This window comes from Pieris rapae, chromosome 23, assembly GCF_905147795.1.
Source record: "Pieris rapae chromosome 23, ilPieRapa1.1, whole genome shotgun sequence".
Lineage (NCBI taxonomy): Eukaryota > Metazoa > Arthropoda > Insecta > Lepidoptera > Pieridae > Pieris > Pieris rapae.
In genome coordinates, this window is record NC_059531.1 from 4,448,494 (window position 1) to 4,465,868 (window position 17,375).

General features: G+C 33.3%; 1 protein-coding gene across 2 annotated transcripts in view; it reads right to left on the reverse strand.

Annotated features, from left to right (window-relative positions):
• LOC110998260 (lutropin-choriogonadotropic hormone receptor) overlaps positions 1-17,375 on the reverse strand; it is a 105,886-nt gene that overhangs the window by 26,657 nt on the left and 61,854 nt on the right. For both annotated transcript variants that reach the window (XM_022266813.2, XM_022266812.2), the window contains one exon: positions 2,247-2,318. In XM_022266813.2, the coding sequence (XP_022122505.2) occupies positions 2,247-2,318 (72 nt within the window). The remainder of the gene's footprint in view (positions 1-2,246; positions 2,319-17,375) is intronic.

The window sequence follows — 17,375 nt, forward strand, 5'->3', positions numbered from 1 at the left end:
TAGTCAACTTTTATTAGTCCCATTATCATTCCAATTTTCCAAGTATAAAATAAAGATTGATAAAGCGATTTTATACCGTTAATGGAATATTATTCCAAAAATTTTAAGTTAAATGTCTATAATGTGAAAAAAACCACACAACATTTTTTTGCTTTTCTGCTCTTTATCAGCTACTTGAATACGTCGATTCATCTGTTCCGTCCAGGACCTGACACCATACAAATGTCTGGAGATAATATAGTGTAAATAACTTTACATAGCAATTGCAACGCTTCTTTGCTAACAAAAATAATTTAAATATTTATTCCAAACACGTACTTTATGTTGTAATCCTATTTGCAAACAATGCTTCTTGGAAATTAATACCGCCCAACAAGATATATACATATTCATTATCCCACTTCACCCTTCAGATAAGTCAATTGTATATTATGTAAAAAGAGCAGTGTTGGCCTAGTGGCTTCAGCGTGTGACTCTCATACCCGAGGTCGTAGGTTCGATCCCCGGCTGTGCACCAATGGACTTTCTTTCTATGTGCGCATTTAAAATTTGCTCGAACGGTGAAGCAAAACATCGTGAGGAAACCGACATGTCTTAGACCCAAAAAGTCGACGACGTGTGTCAGTCACTGAAGGCTCATCACCTACTTGCCTATTAGATTTAAAAATGATCATGAAACAGATTCAGAAATCTGAGGCTAAGACCTAGAGAGGTTGTAGCGCCTTTTTTTATTATATTTCTATTGTATTAATATTAAGTTACTGTAAAAATAGGAAAAAAGGAAAATAAATAATATTTTTATTTGTTCATCAAATCTAAATTCCTCTTTCAATCTTTCTTATCTATATTGAGATTAAATATAATAAATAAATAGTTGCGTATAAATGGCGCCAAACGCGCTAATCAGGCACAGATAAGAAATGTCATAGATTATATCAAATTCTGTGTTTTCTGTAATTAATAAATTAAATTCTTTAATAATCTTCAGATTAAAACAAAAAAAAATCCAACCTCAATCTAAAATTATAAATATTGCGTTTAAATGCAAAAAATACGAAAGAATACAAAATACAGAAATTACAAAGGCTATTCTTATATCCTATCCTAGTCAATAATTTGAGACGAGTTCTAGATGTTACGTAGTAAAATGACAGCGCAGAGTTAGTTATACACCAATATTTGTAATAATTCTTATCTAAAAAATAATTTATGGCGGAAATCCAAAAAAAATTGCCTAAAGAAGCTGTGGGAATTTTCCGAAAGCATCTATTGGAGCAGCGTAATATAGAGTTGTAAAGAACTGAGAAAGAAAATAAGTTAAGTATCTTAGTTTCGGGATTAAAAAATATTAAGTATAGGAGTTGAAGGAGATGAGAGTCGCGGATTTTTTTTATAGAACAGGGGGCAAACGGGCAGGAGGCTCATCTGATGTTAAGTGATACCGCCGCCCATGGACACTCTCAATGCCAGAGGGCTCGCGAGTGCGTTTCCGGCCTTTTAAGAATTTGTACGCTCACGCTGTGTAACTTGTAAATATTGTAAGTACTGTGTATTTGTGTGTTTGAAAGAAATATAATTATTCTATTTTTAAACTAATTTAACAGTTAAAATCAATAGAGATTATCATATCGCTGGTGCGCTAATAAATAAACTCCTACGCACAAGAGCGTGATAAGATTATCTGGAATTGGTAAATAGACCAAGGTTTTTGGCACAGCAGGCTATGCATTTGCGTTTCCCGGAAGACCTGTGTTAATGTTAAATAGTTTTTCACACCTTTTACAGCAAAAGAAACAAATAATATTTAAAAATGTAAAAACATTCACAAATAACATGACTCCGACATGTCGAAATCGAAAAAGTATCTAATTAAAATAACACTTTTATATTTTTATAGGACAGGGGGCAAACGGGCAGGAGGCTCACCTGATGTTAAGTGATTACGCCGCCCATGGACACTCTCGATGGTAAAGGGCTCGCGAGTGCGTTGCCGGCCTTTTAAGAATTGGTACGCTCTTTTCTTGAAGGACCCTAAGTCGAATAGGTTTGGAAATACTTCAGTAGGCAGCTGGTTCCACAAAGTTGTGTTGCGCGGCAAAAACTGCCTTGAAAAACGCGCAGTTGTGGAACGGCGGACTTCCGATAACAAAACATATCTATAGTGCGACTTAATAGACTACCACTACTACGGTATCACGAGAAAAACCGCGTGGCATAGCTAGTTTGTAAATAAATGTGATACTTACAATACACGTAGTGCCGGCGTTTGGACGAACGAGTTGGGGCCAATGTGTGAGATCCGGTTGCGTTTTAGTATTCTGTAAAAAAAGTAAAAAATAAAATAAAAAAAGGGGGCAATTTTTATTTGTATTTATGGGTCAAGAGAATAAAATGTATAAACTTTTAACTAGTATATGAAAAAAATCACGTCAAATTTAGTATCTTTTTCTCTATCTTTCTTCTCCTTTTTTGTGAAGGCGATTAAAAACTATATTTTATTGTTGAAAGTAAATTAATCAATTTCTATAAATTTGTCGATTATTTAAGTGATCCTAATTATAGGGATTTGCTCCAAGTGAAACAACTTGTTTAACTCAAAACTTGGCGCTTCAAAAGAGAGGGAGAGACTTAGTCTACTTTTATTAGTCCCATTATAATTCCAATTTTCCAAGTATAAAATTAAGATTGATAAAGCGATTTTATAGCCATAATGGAATATTATTCCAAAATTTTTCTGTTAAATGTCTATAATGTGAAAAAGTTTCACTTTTACCGTTGTCTCATAAAACCATACAATCCTATTTTTTTTAATAGAATCTCTCGATTGCCTTGACAGTTCAGCTCAGGATATTTGATTGGAACGTCCGGATTCGATACGCATGTCGGGTTCCTGCTACGGACCTTTTTTGTCGGAAAACAAAAACGGGTTGGTGTGTTAATAATTAAGTAGTTCTGGTCAAGGTGTGGATACTTACTTCATCTATTGGGCTTTTTTATAAAGGAAGTTAAAATACACAATTGCAGGCCCGCGAGGATATGCAGAGCGTATGCTAGGGACTGTGGGGATGGTTAACTCTTATCCCTCTGCTATTCAGAGGGGAGAAACCTGACACACTAAAAATTCCTCCTGCCACCTCCATATCGCCTCATCTATTGGGCTATGTTAGTTCCAGGTCGTGGTGAAGATCACGATTCCTCACCTATGGCACGCCAGTTATGAGAATCGCGACTGAAGCGGCAGTGTGTCTATAGCCGAAGGATGTACGAGGGGTCACAATGCGTGAAGACTACGCTAGTGTAGGTCATGCCTGATAACTGATTTCGAGAAAATCGTGTTCCAAATTTAAACAGCTAAATAGTAATTTTAAATCTTATCTTATCTTATATCTTTAAACGAGCAATTCTTGTATATATATGTAATTGGAAGCTCGGAATCGGCTCCAACGATTTTCATGAAATTTAGTATACTAGTTTCGGGGGCGATAAATCGATCTAGCTAGGAATCATTTCTAGAAACTGTTATTTTATTTGTGTTTTATCAACTTAAACATAGAATTGCACGTTTAAACAATATAATTGAAAATAATTATCTTTATTCGATAATTATATTCCTATTTCATAATTTTATTTGTATGTAATTCGTACTTAATAAAATTTCCAAAAAACACGATTTATAAAAAAAAATACCGATCTAAGCTCGGACATCCAGGTCCTCTTATATCTTTAAACGAGCAATTCTTGTATATATATGTAATTGGAATCTCGGAATCGGCTCCAACGATTTTCATGAAATTTAGTATACGGGGGCGATAAATCGGTCTAGCTAGGAATCACTTCTAGAAAATGTTATTTTATTCGTGTTTTATTTTTGATTATTCTATCGGCAAGATCGAAAAATATTATTCATATTTCATCATTTTATTAGTATGTAATTCGTACTTAAATATAATTTTCAAAAAACACAATTTAAAAAAAAATACCGAGCAAGGCTCGGTCATCCAGGTACTGTATATTATTTGACCATTGATATTGCTGACACGGCTCACGTTGTTGTTAAATCGTTAATAGCTGAATATGCGCAATACAATAACAGATCACAAGAATAATATTATCTGTTAAATAAGTTTAAAAAGTATTAAATTTATTACTTTATAACAATAAATCAGATTTCAATATAGCTCTGTCTTATTCATTTCTCGTTTCCTCTCAAAGTGGCGACGACTACTTCAAACTCTTATTGTGGTGATGAATTATGATGATTGAACCTTGAACCTCTGGTCCTACCGGTAGGGCATTATCAGTTACTTTACGTCTCTTGGTGCAGACATCCGTACTTATTAATACTATCTGGTTGTTAGGTTCTTTCATCTTACCCTCTCATATATTTAGTTATCTAGTGCAGCATACATTACATATACTAAACAGATACTCCTGACATTCAATACATATAAATATAAACACACATTTCACAATTCACTGGCTAGCAAACTGTACAACGTAATAATAATAATTGTCCTAAACCGCACGTTTATATGTAGACAATTATTTTTTTTAGATTAAGGCATATTGGTTTTTCAGGTCGCGCACAATTTACGTAATAGACAATTCGGAATGAGCTCGAATACAAATAAAACTGTTTGCTGTAAACACAATACCAGTATTGCTAAGTTGCTATATTGTCTATTTATGCAAAGATTGGGACCGAAGCTATGACTATGAGTTTTAATATTCTGAGAGTTTTCTGCAGTTATCCTGACGTAACGTTTTTGTGAAGTTATACTTGTTTAGGCCCGTTATGAAATATTGATGAGAGTGAGTTTTTACGATGCGCGCGCACCGTGACACAAAATTAACAGAATGAAGTTAGTGGCGCATGTTGGCACGCACGCCGCCTCTGTTCACTGTGTATTTATATTTATAATATTTATCCTATATTATAATATAGTAAATATTATTATATAATTAACGTTAAATATTTATTATTAATTATTTAATATTAAAAAAAATGTAATAAAACCTTTATTGAAAAATTTGTGATAAAAAGTAAAATCGAACATCATTCAATACACAATCACATCATGAAATACGAGCAAGCGGGCAGGGGGCGCGTCTGATGTGAAATGATACATGCCCATGGACACTCTCAATGCCTGTAGGGTCGTGAATGCTTCGAGACGATTTCGAGAACGAGAGTTTCCGTTAAAGCTCTGCCTAAGTGGTTATTACATACAGTTATAAAAGCAGTTGTTACATATTAGATGATCAGAGGTTTTTTAGTATTGGGCTTTCCCGCCAAATTAAAAAAAAACTAAATTGATCGAGTGCCTGTGATAATGTGTTTATTGAAATGCAAATTAATAAATAGGAAAATCTTGTCTTAATTCCGCTGACTCTGCGACCAAAATCTGATATGGCAATAAAAAGCACTCCTATGCCACCTACCAATTGCTGATACTCTGATACTTCCATCACAGTTCCTCCTTTACATCTATCTAGCGATACCTTAGCCGACTTACTGGGCTCCATAACCCGACTCCTCCAGCGACCTGATCTTATTATCTTTATTTTGTATTTTCCAGTTATGCTGGGTTGTTCTTAGTCTTCTATTTTATCATTTATTCGGACACTCCATCACATTTCAGTGACCCTACCATTTTACGCAATATTTTGCGTTACATAGTTTCTCCTCTTACATGGTTAGCGTCCAAATGTTTAGCCGTACATTAAGACCGGAATATATTTATTTTAAATTACAGCATTATATATATATTTTATTGTAATTGTACCACTATCTTAGCAAGTAAATGATTCATTTCATTTTAAAGTAATATTTGCCTGAAAAGTTTTCAATCTGTCCATTTTTCGAAAATAACAACACTTATCCCACATATTCTAAAAATCTGGTCACCCTACGATAGTGGAACTACGTCTGTATCAATAAGCAGTATCTCAATTCGGATAGCGATCACAAGAATTCAATGTTTCTATTATGGTAATACATTTTTATGTTACCCGTAAGAAACAGTGAATCAGTCGGCAATCTCTGTGAATTCATCAATTTTGTTGACTTGAGTTGAATTGGTTATTTAATTATCATTTTGGTGTTTTTTTTCTCTCGATACTGTGGGATAATTTAGGCAAGAAACAGACGGGATCTCAAGACCTAAGCCTGACCGAATTTTTTTTTTTTTTTAGATTATATTAAGAAGGTTTTATGGAGTTGTGCCAAAATAGAAAAACTCTATAAGGAAACTAAATCATAGTGATTTTACTAATGAAATCTCTCGCCTATCTCTGTCAAAGCTATTTGACACCATGAAAAACTGTTATACGTTGTAATCTGTATAAAAGATGGCTTTTAAAAGTCCTAGGAATTAAATTAATTAAGTTAAATATATAAAAAAAACTTAAGACATAGATTTTTGCATGTCAGTCCCGGTCTTGCTTGTCTGAATAAATCTCATAATAAATTTTATTTTGTTCAGAGACTATTTTTGAACGAAATATCAGGTTTTTTATTTATTTGTATTATATGAAAATGTTTATGGTACGTTTCATGTACTGGTAAGACGCCATCTTGAATTAGCGTTTTGGTGGGTTATTTTTATGAATGTTACAAACAATGAATGAACAACGCAAATTTAATAGAAAATAACAATTTGTAATACTAAAACAACTAATAAATAATCTGAAAAGAATCGAATAGCTGATGAAAAGAGTACACTACTTAGAATAAGTTTTTATTAAGGTTTAATATTTATCGTAAGAAAGCTATCAAGATAACAATTTGCATAGATAAATCCTAAAAAAAGCTTTTTGTGAAAAAATTACTTAGAACTAAATAGAAAGTTAAAGGTAGTTAATAATAATTCATTTCCAACAGACAAATATACGGCATATACAATATTCTTAACCTGCATAGTAATAAAAATAATAACTAAAACAATCAATAAAGTTTGGTTCCCGTGGCAGTGTATCTTTAAAGCAGCATTTCCGATACTTTCTTTTGTGATGAAAGAACTAGCTCTGAGGTTACCGTTTAATTTTTTATTTTATTTTAATTTTTTAATTAGCGTTAAGCGTTAATTAAGGTTTAATTAGCGACTGTGCATTGGACCCACGGCCCGAGAGGATCTTTTCCAAAGTATATTTTAAAGTTGCGTGTTTCTATATAATCGCTTTTTTTTAAAAGAGTACCGAGAGTTTTTTACGCCGGCTTTTTCTCTTGGCCAACACCCTCTGTCTTCTTTGCCGATGAGTAGGGATGCCACCAGGTTCGAATTTAATTACGGTGAATAAGTGATACCATGATGATATTTTGTTCCAAAATAAATATTTTTTTAAATATATATTTTCTAACGTTTAATATGCAAAGTGTAAAAGAATTGTACTCAAGAACAGAAACTTTAATAGAAACTGCAGGTAGATATTGAAGATTGGATATTCTTTTTAGTATATAAAAAAAAAAATCTGTGGCGCTACAATCGAAAATACACATAGAAAGAAAGTCCATTGGTGCACAGCCCGGGATCGAACCTACGACCTCAGGTATGAGAGTCGCACGCTGAAGCCACTAGGCTGACATTACTCACACTTTTTAGTAAACAACTTAGATTTAAATTACTTATAAGTTAGGGTAGATCGTTATGTTAAATATCTTTGTGCAGAGAATTTATTTTAAAAAATATGCAAAGAGCTTTTGTCTGACATAAAAAGCGAACAGTGTCTATATAAAGAAACAACAAAGCCTGCGGATTATGAGTAAATTGTGGTTTATTGCATAATTTATCAAGGGAAATGAAGCAAGTTGCGTTTATCAGGAATAAAAATTTCCATGTAATTTACAAGCCGTTATAATAAAGATATACTTAATAGATATCTCAACTAAATAGTAGCAGATATATACTTTACGACATTTTCCTTTGAATTACAATAATTGTAGAGAGATGTAGAGGGAGGATAAAACTTGCTGAGTTTCTTGCGCGTTCTTCTCAGAACAAGGCCTCCTGGTAGTTTTGCGAACAGATGGCGTAGTCTTGCTCTTTCGCGAATTTTGTAAACGTTTTTGACATTCATAAGCATGCCTTAAGTCGCATCTAAATTGAATAAATAAATTTTGATTTTGATACATAAGTATCAAAAATTTAAATTTAAATACACACACTTTTTCTTATAGAACAGGGGGCAAACGGGTAGAAGGCTATTCTGATGTTAAGTGATACCGCCCATGGACAATTCAAGAGAATTGCAACGCTGTTTTCTTAAAGGATGTTAAATCGAATTGGTTTGGAAATATTTCAGTGGGAATCTGGTTTTACATAGTGGTGGTACGCGGCAAGAACTGCCTGTTCAGTTGTGTTAATTTGCTATCATGTCAGATCTCGGAGACATGCCCTGCAACCTGAACAAGGCAGTCTCTGCCAGCACCATGTCCTCAATTCTGCTGAACTGGATATATTTGCAATGTGTTTGAGAGGACTGAGAGACGAATGTATAAAAAATCTACTTTTGATAGAATTTGATTTGATTCTTCAATTGCCTTCGATACAACGTTCAAAGCGGTTTTCCGAGACGGCTTCAGTTTCGATTACCACTTCATCAGCGCAAAACTTCTCTCCAGCTAGCATTCTCTTGAGGTCTGAGAACAGGGGAAATGTCGCTGGGGGCAAAGGAGAATACGATGGATGGAAGCAATTCATCAGAATCAGCACTTTCTTCATCGTCAAATGGAATCATATTTACGCAATTTTTAAATATTTTGTATCATAACATTCCTGATTATATTACTCCAAAGTTCGTTGAGGATATAGGATACTCATATTATGTAAAAATTTATTTATTTATTTCACTATATAATAAATAAAAAATAAATAAATAAATCAGTGGCACTACAACCTTTTTAGGTCTGTGCCTCAGATTTCTGTATATGTTTAATGATTATTTGTCTATTTATTTTTATTCATTTATTTATTGAGTTGATGAGACGACATCATACATATATATAAGTCTATTGATTATTTTACAAAATCTTTCATTTAAAATGTTTGACAAATAAAAATTAAAAAATCAATTTAAACATATATTAAATAAGGACAGAATAAAAAAACGAGAAATTTTTGGTACTTAAAGCAGAAAAAAAAAACATCAGCATAACAGCAAATTAGGTTCGAGAAAGGCACCCAACAATGCTTTCGCTGAATATGCAATTTGGTGATCAGCCTCCTGTGACTGACGGTAACTTTTTGGATCTAAGGACGCTTTCCTCACGATGTTTTCCTTCACCGTTCGAGCAAATGTTTAATGCGCACATAGAAAGAAGACGTTCCTGGAACATTGGCTCACAACCAGGGATCGAAATCGTTAGGGATAAAAATCGCACGTTAAAGCCACTAGGCCACTGTCATATAATGTAATATATCATATACAATAATACTATATTCGGTGTCGAGACCCTTGGTCCGTGGAGTCCTAGCGCATTAAAGCTTTTTAGGGAATTATCAAAAAGGTTAGTCGACATCACAGGAGAACGAAGAGCTGGCAGCTACCTCGCACAAAGAATTAGTCTAGCTATTCAAAGGGGGAACGCTGCTAGTATCTTCGGAACCTTGCCTAAAGGGACTCCTTTTAATAATATTTTTTAATAATTAAATTTTAAGGTTAGTTAGATATATTTTTATGTATTATGTTATTTGTTTTGAATAATATCTAAATATAGGTATAGGTAATAAAAGATATGATATCATCAATAATACTTAGAAGCCGTTTTTAATGGATACTGAAAATCTCAAATTATTACCTATAAAATAATCGAAAGTTAATAAAATAATGACATAAAATCTTTTTATTACTGACCATTTGGCGGATTCAGTCTGTTTGTAAGATAAAGTTTTAAAGTCGTATACAGGATGGTAGAATAAACCGCAAATCGTAAAACCGCAAAACTTCTATTTTCAAGTAATGGAAAAGCACGTCATTCTTTTTCTACTTACATATATGAATCCGAAAGTATAAAGTAATAGGAAATAATATGAAAGAACAAGTATTTATTAGGTTAAACGGTTTTATTGAAAATAATTAAAATTAAAACATGTAAACCCGCCATTTTGTAGCAGCGGCCATCTCGTATTTACAATATTGTCGGCGGCCATATTAGATTTTTTTTTATATTATTTGTATTGCACAAACCGAGCTATAACCAAAAGGAAAAAACTTTATACTGCTATATCTATATAAAGGAAGTATTGATAAAAAAAAATCTGCATTATTGTAGCGGTGGTTTGTCTTAAGCTGCGGACCAAATTTGAGATCAATCATCAACATTGAAGAAGGTGAAACTTCAATCACTACATTTGTCTCAAACGAATCAGCTGAAAAATTATTAGAAGTGTCACCCTGTTGGAGGTTGAACGTGTTAGTAATGCCACTTGTCACATGTGAAGTGACAGTTTCGAATATTGGAATGTCTATTTAAATGCTATAAATATAATTGTTTTATGATATGAAAACTAACTTCTCATAAACACGGATAGTTTAACATCCTAGGGTTTTATAAACAATATTTGTAATATATGTTAACCAAGAGGTCTTTAAATTGCCCCTCGCACCCAGAGGCCAGTTCTTCAAATTGTAACCGTTCAACACACCCTGTGTATAGACAAAAATAAACTTCTCAAATTAAATTGGGTGGCGCTGAGTTGACAGACGATAAAATCTATTTTAACGCATTTCGTGGGATTGTAGTAACTACTGTTTAGACATAAAAACATTTTATTGCTGAAAGCCTGACGTCATCAAGGACTATAGATTTTTTGGCCTTTGGAGACGGCTGGTTTAAGTAGGTCTTTCATGAAAGCCAGTGGTGCTATGACCTAATATATATATTGCTATTTTATGCTACAAACCTATACTACCACACAAAAGTATTTGGCCACCTACAAGCATACATGTATACCAAATTTTAAAGAAATAATTTATAAGGTTTCATTAGTTGTAAGACACTGAAAAATACTTATCTACAGTACAATCGTAAATAGCTTGCTGTATCAGTTTTATAATTATTTACCAAAATAATATACATACGTAAGTACATAGACTTTTAGTCTATTATACGAACCTACAGCTCGCTTATCTGCTAGTTTTAATGGTCCAGTGAATAGGCTATCTCGCTCTTACAACTTTATTACCAACATTGATGAAAATATTGATGTGCTTTACAACAGTCTACCAATATTCCGTAACTTTGTTTTGCAGGCTCTTAAATCTGAATGTGATTTAAGTTTTAATTTTGTTTGTTTCTTACTGTATTTTTATCTTTTAGTTTTAGTTAATATTTATATTATTAGTTATTATCAATATTTTGTTTTTGTTTATTTTATGGTCGTTTTTTTAGTTTTTCCCATATATATATTGCTTAGGTTCTAATGTAATTGATGTGTATGTGTGTGTTAAATTTGTGAAGTCATATTTTTTTGTATTTTTTAGGCATACACATTGTTTTAGAATGTAAATATAAATAAACAAAATAATTATCGGCAAGTAACATCAGCCTCCAGTGCCTGACACACGTCGTCGACTTTTTGGGTCTAAGACAAGCCTGTTTCCTCACGATGTTTTCATTCACCGTCCGAGCGAATGATTAATGCACACATAGAAAGAAACCTACGACCTGAAGGATGAGAGCTACACGCTGAAGCCACTAGGCAGACATTGCTCCGTTATATTAAAAGACTCATTAGACCCTAACCCATGAACCCTGCTCTCCGAAACTAGAGAACTCCACCGCTATTAGCGAGTGATGGATTATAATAAATTATCTGATCATAAATTTATTTTTTTCTCTCTGCTGCTTAAAGATGTCATAGGCACGAACCTTTTTAAATTTGTATTATTTATTAATAAAAAGAAGAAAATTGTAAGTACTGTATTTTATTTTATAGAACAGTGGGCAAACGGGCAGGAGGCTCACCTGATGTTAAGTGCCCCGCCGCCCATGGACACTCTCAATGCCAGAGGGCTCGTGAGTGCGTTGCCCGCTCTTTTCTTGAAGGACCCTAAGTCGATATATATTTGATTGTTTATTTTAATAAAAGATAACTACAGATATTTATTGTTTCATTATTAATTCTCGATTTTTCTACGCAATACTAGAACGAAGTCACTTCTGAAAGTGTTAACACACAATTATTTAAATTATTATCACCCTTCAACTACTTTTATTGTCAATATCATTAGCTTCTCTAACACAATTTGACATACACAACACTAACACAAATTGTCTCCGACAATCAAACTACACGCAGAAGTGTCATTATCGCCAAATCAGGTTGATTTGTGCGTGTACATGTACAAAACAGAGATTGCACACACTAGGATTCCCTGTGCCGTGGGCAGCTCACGAAGTAGCCGTCTTTTTTCTTTTTTTTGATGTGAAACATCTATAGCCGCACGTAAAACCGATTTCTGGCGTGGCGACGCATGCCGTGGCGACGCATCGCCACGCTATATGATATACAGTCTAAATGCAGTAGTAAATTTCACATTAAAAATATTTAATGAAAATAATGTTTATTCAACAAATAGTCATCGTTATCTGGAAAAAAAACGTAATATTTGATTTTATCACTATGACATATTTAGTTCCTATCGCAATCTGTTCTTTTCTGCATATTACTTTTACAAAATAATGTCGATGTTTCACATCTGCCAGGCGTCCCGTGACAGATCACATTTTTTTATGTAATGCATACGGGTTGAAGGATACCACCTATGGCCACACTCTGTATCAAACTAATCACTCATATAGCCAGAACGCCGGCCTGTCCCTAAGTCCAAAAAAGGTTCCAGTTTACATGTTAATTTTCAACATAATCCTTTTATAATTAAACTACACGAGAATAATACTTTCCAATTAAGCAATATGACAGGTTGAATGTATAAAGTTTTGAGTCGTTAGTGGAAATTTTGTTTTTAACAGTGGTTAAAGATGAAAGCCTCTTAAGTAATGTATTACCCAAGATTATATATGTATATTGAGAGCTGTAGAGAGATGTAATTTCTATAATATCTCATCTTTTCGCCTACATATAGATTACCTTTTAAGATTTATCATTACAGATGATTACAGTCATATTCTTTTCTATATCGGCGCTGAAATATGAACTATCGTCGCCATTTTGGTATCCAACATCTTATAAAAATCTTATTTAAATGTATTTATTTTTATACGTAAAGGAAAGTTTGGATTATCGAAAGGTTCTAATTGCTAGGTTAAAAGATATTATATTAATAGTAGGTAAGCGTAACAAATCTATCATATCAGTTGTTCCTAAGTTTGTGTCACATTTATTAAGCCTAGAACTGTATTTTCTAGATATCTTGCTTTATTTAATAAATTATTAAGTTGGAATTTATTATTCCCCTTTTCATGGTTAATTTTTATTTACTGGTAATACTAACATTCATGACAGCGACGCACATACCGGCCAAGAATGTTATAGCTTATTTAAATAAATGCGTTATATTTCCCGCCATATTATAGTAGCGGCCATTTTGGATTTCCGTGACAAAACAATTTATTCGTTGTATAACTGTAAAATGTACAAATGTATATATTAAGGGTCTGTTTCACAATGTCCGGATAAGTTCCAAATAAGCTATTTATTACTTATTTGTAGGATAAACAGTATTTTTGCGTTTCACGACTGTCAGATAGTGCTATTTGTCATGAAATGCGAAGTATCTTATTGGGAACTTTTATCTTTCGAATAATTTATGTGTTGCATAGCTATTTACTTTTTAGTACTTTATCCGTACATTGTGAAACAGGCCCTAAGTTTAATTTAACGCGAATATAAATATATTTTCACGTCATTGTGGCTCAGTAAATTCATTTCAAGCCAAGTGTACAAGTATGTACTAAGATAGGCGGTCGTTGACCCCGCCTTCGCAGACTGGACACTAAATACTGTTTATCACCCCATTGCGAATACTCTCAGACAAAAATTTTGTAAAAGGATTATACTCGTTACAAATTACGTTATTTATACATTAGCCGAAACGTTGCTATTATAGATTTATCAATATGTTTTTATTGTGAAACTTCTTTAGGCGCATGAGGGTTATGTTTACGGAACGTCACGAAGATGTGCAGCGTTTTTGTCGAAAGAAAGGGAGAGAGCGATTGAGACCGATTGAGAGAGAGTGAGTAAGGGAGATCGAGAAAAAATACACGCTATTTGTTGATGTATTCGTTTAATAATTACATATTAGAACTTTAGATGAAAATTCTGTCGCATAACTTGTCTTGTGCAGTAAACGCATAGTTTTTATTTATTATCATTAGCACGTATACAGTGTCTAATAATTGTGAATATAGATATACAAATATATGAAGTATATATATATATATATATATATATATATATATGCTGGTACATGATCATCTATTTTGGCTTTAACCTTAGTAATAATTAATTAACAAGAAGTTTCACTTCTGAGGTGTATTATGTACGCACGCACGCACATTTTTTTTATGGCAAACGGAAAATTAGCTGTAACTGTCAGAAGCCTCGCTAATAGCGTTGCGGGCAATTACTTCTTTTCGAATACTATTAAGATACAATCATGTAGTGAAATAAACAAATAATAAAAAATATACTTCGGAAGAACTTCTTTGACCTACTGAAAACACTCGGAAATTCAAATTCATTTCATCTGTATCACAGGTTACAAACATTGACACGATAATTTTGTATATATTGATTTTTATTGATGCAATTCAACTAATATTAAAAGTTAATTGTAGTGATGCATCTTTCATCTTCTATCGCCACCTCAGTTATATTAAAAAAACCCAGTGGCGCTTCAACCTTTTTAGCTCTGGGCTTCACATTTCTGTATCTGTTTTATGATCATTTGTCAATCCAATAAGCAAATCGGTAATCAGCCTCTTGTGCCTGACACACGCAACTTTTTGCGTCAAAGCAAGCAAGCCTCACAATGTAGTACAACAGCTGCCCACTGAAGTATTTCCGAACCAATTCGACTTAGGGTCCTTCAAGAAAAGAGCGTACCAATTCTTAAAAGGCTGGCAACGCACTCGCGAGCTGGCATTGAGTGTCCATGGGCTTTAACACTTAACATCAGATGAGCCTCCTGCCCGTTTGCCCCTTGTTCTATAAAAAAATGTTTTTCTTCATTGTTCAAATGTTAAATGCGCACATAGAAAATCCTTTGGTTCATAGTCGGGGAGCGAATCTACTACCTCAAGGATGAGAGTCGGACGCTGAAGATAGTTCAAAACAAACAATAATATTCAATGTAACACCCAAACACCTTCATATTTCATTGAAATAGAACAGAAACATTATAATACAAATGGAAACGCGGCCAATTTGTCTACAACAATGGAGATCCGAGATTATACATCTCATAAAAGACAGTGTTTCATGAAAACAATTGTTAAATCTCTGTATATTTGAATATCTTTGTATGAATCACTGTCAAATGTTAAATATTTGTGACAACTGACATATTGGTCTAGTTAGGCTAGCATGCTTATGTGGTCTTTGGTTCAATCTCGGATAAAGAAAATAGTTTTTCATTCATTTTTTTATATTTTTTTATTTCATAATAGAAATCACTCAAAGTTATTTTGTGGTTTTGCAATGTAGTTTAAATTAACTTATTTTTTTAAATTGTTTTTGTTTGTTTTATACGCTTCTTATAATTTTGTTGTCCTATTTAATAGTAAAAAATTACGTTTAATAGTTGCTTATCAAAAAGGCGTCAACAAAGTAGGAATAGACTTGCTTTTCCAGATAACTTCATAAAATTGCTCACTCATTTATTTGGGAATTAATACAGATATATAACGCAGATACGCACTCGCGAGCCCTCTGGCATTGAGAGTGTCCATGGGCGGTATCACTTAACATCAGGTGAGTCTCCTGCCCGTTTGCCCCCAGTTCTATAAAAAAAAACTTCAGTTGTAAATAAATAGTAGTAAAGGAAATCCTAATAAAAAAAGGATATTGTACAGTTCAAGAATACAAAGACGATAACAATGTGTCACTAATGCCGTTAAAAGATAGTGAGATGGCGTAAATTTGGCATACATAAGTGTACTGTACCTAAATGAATACATGACTTTTGAAGTTGAATTTGAAACGAGCAGAAGGCGCATCTGATGGCAAGTGATACTGCCCTTAACATACAGAAAAGGCGTAAGTGAAGGCGCGGCGCAGGCGCAGAGCCGACGTGGAACAGATAAGGCACGGATGCGGCTTTAATTATATTAGTCTAAGATCCGGGATAAGAAAAATATACCCTCATCTGTTATTTAGATGAAACAATTTTTTATAAGCTGATTTCAATATCATGAACTTATAAAAACAACCTCTGCCATCATAAGCCTGCTGCAATTAATAGTAATTAATTAATTAACAAATAATTTATTTTTAATTTCTTCCCTCTCATGTTAATTACATGTAGTAAGTTAAAACCGTCAATATTTGATATTATATACCTCACTGTAGTAGGCACCCATCTCTATGATTGCTATACTTACCTGCAGCCAGGTGAGAAAAGGTAAATAAATGAAGCTAATTCCCTCACATGTTAATTAAAAAATCTAAGTACAGTAATAAACGGCGTCGAATTCTACACATAATAATGTTTGGCTACCTTATAAAAGGCTGATGCAGCCAAAGATAAATAATAAAAATCAAAATTAGTGGCAGCTATGGGAGCTCATTGCAAAGAGAGAGAATAATACTGTAATATACAGTATTATTCTCTCTCTTTGCTTAAACCTTAAACGAACAAAGACAAAACTCATGCGCGCGCACCACAGGCTCATTCAAACGTAATAGAATAGAGAGAGATGAGAATTGGAGTATAAGAAAGATAGACAGAAAGGAAGCTCTAAATTTTTACGAAATATTTAGAATTTTCGGAATAGTGTGCAATATTAAAAAAAAAAATACTTTTGAGAAAATTTACAGAAATAGTTTACACTTACCGTGAAGTTTTCTTAATGCTTCAATCATTAAATTGTTTTATAAATTTCCTTAATTATATTTTTATGCGCCGAAATTAATTAGAAAAAAATTAACACAGAAGGTTTAAAATGTTTGTTGTATTTATTATTATATATTTCTAATCCCGGATCTTAGACTATATCAAAGAGGCGAGGAGACGGCACAAAGAGTAATCGTGATAGAATGTCTTCCTTTTGAAATGACGAAGATGCGTTCGCTTTGCTGCAACTCATGTGCGCCGCGGAAAAGGCGATGAAACGACGTGCTTGTGCCACGCCGCGTGACTATATATATAATTATTGACAACGTGCCTTTACGTACATTTTGTATTGACGC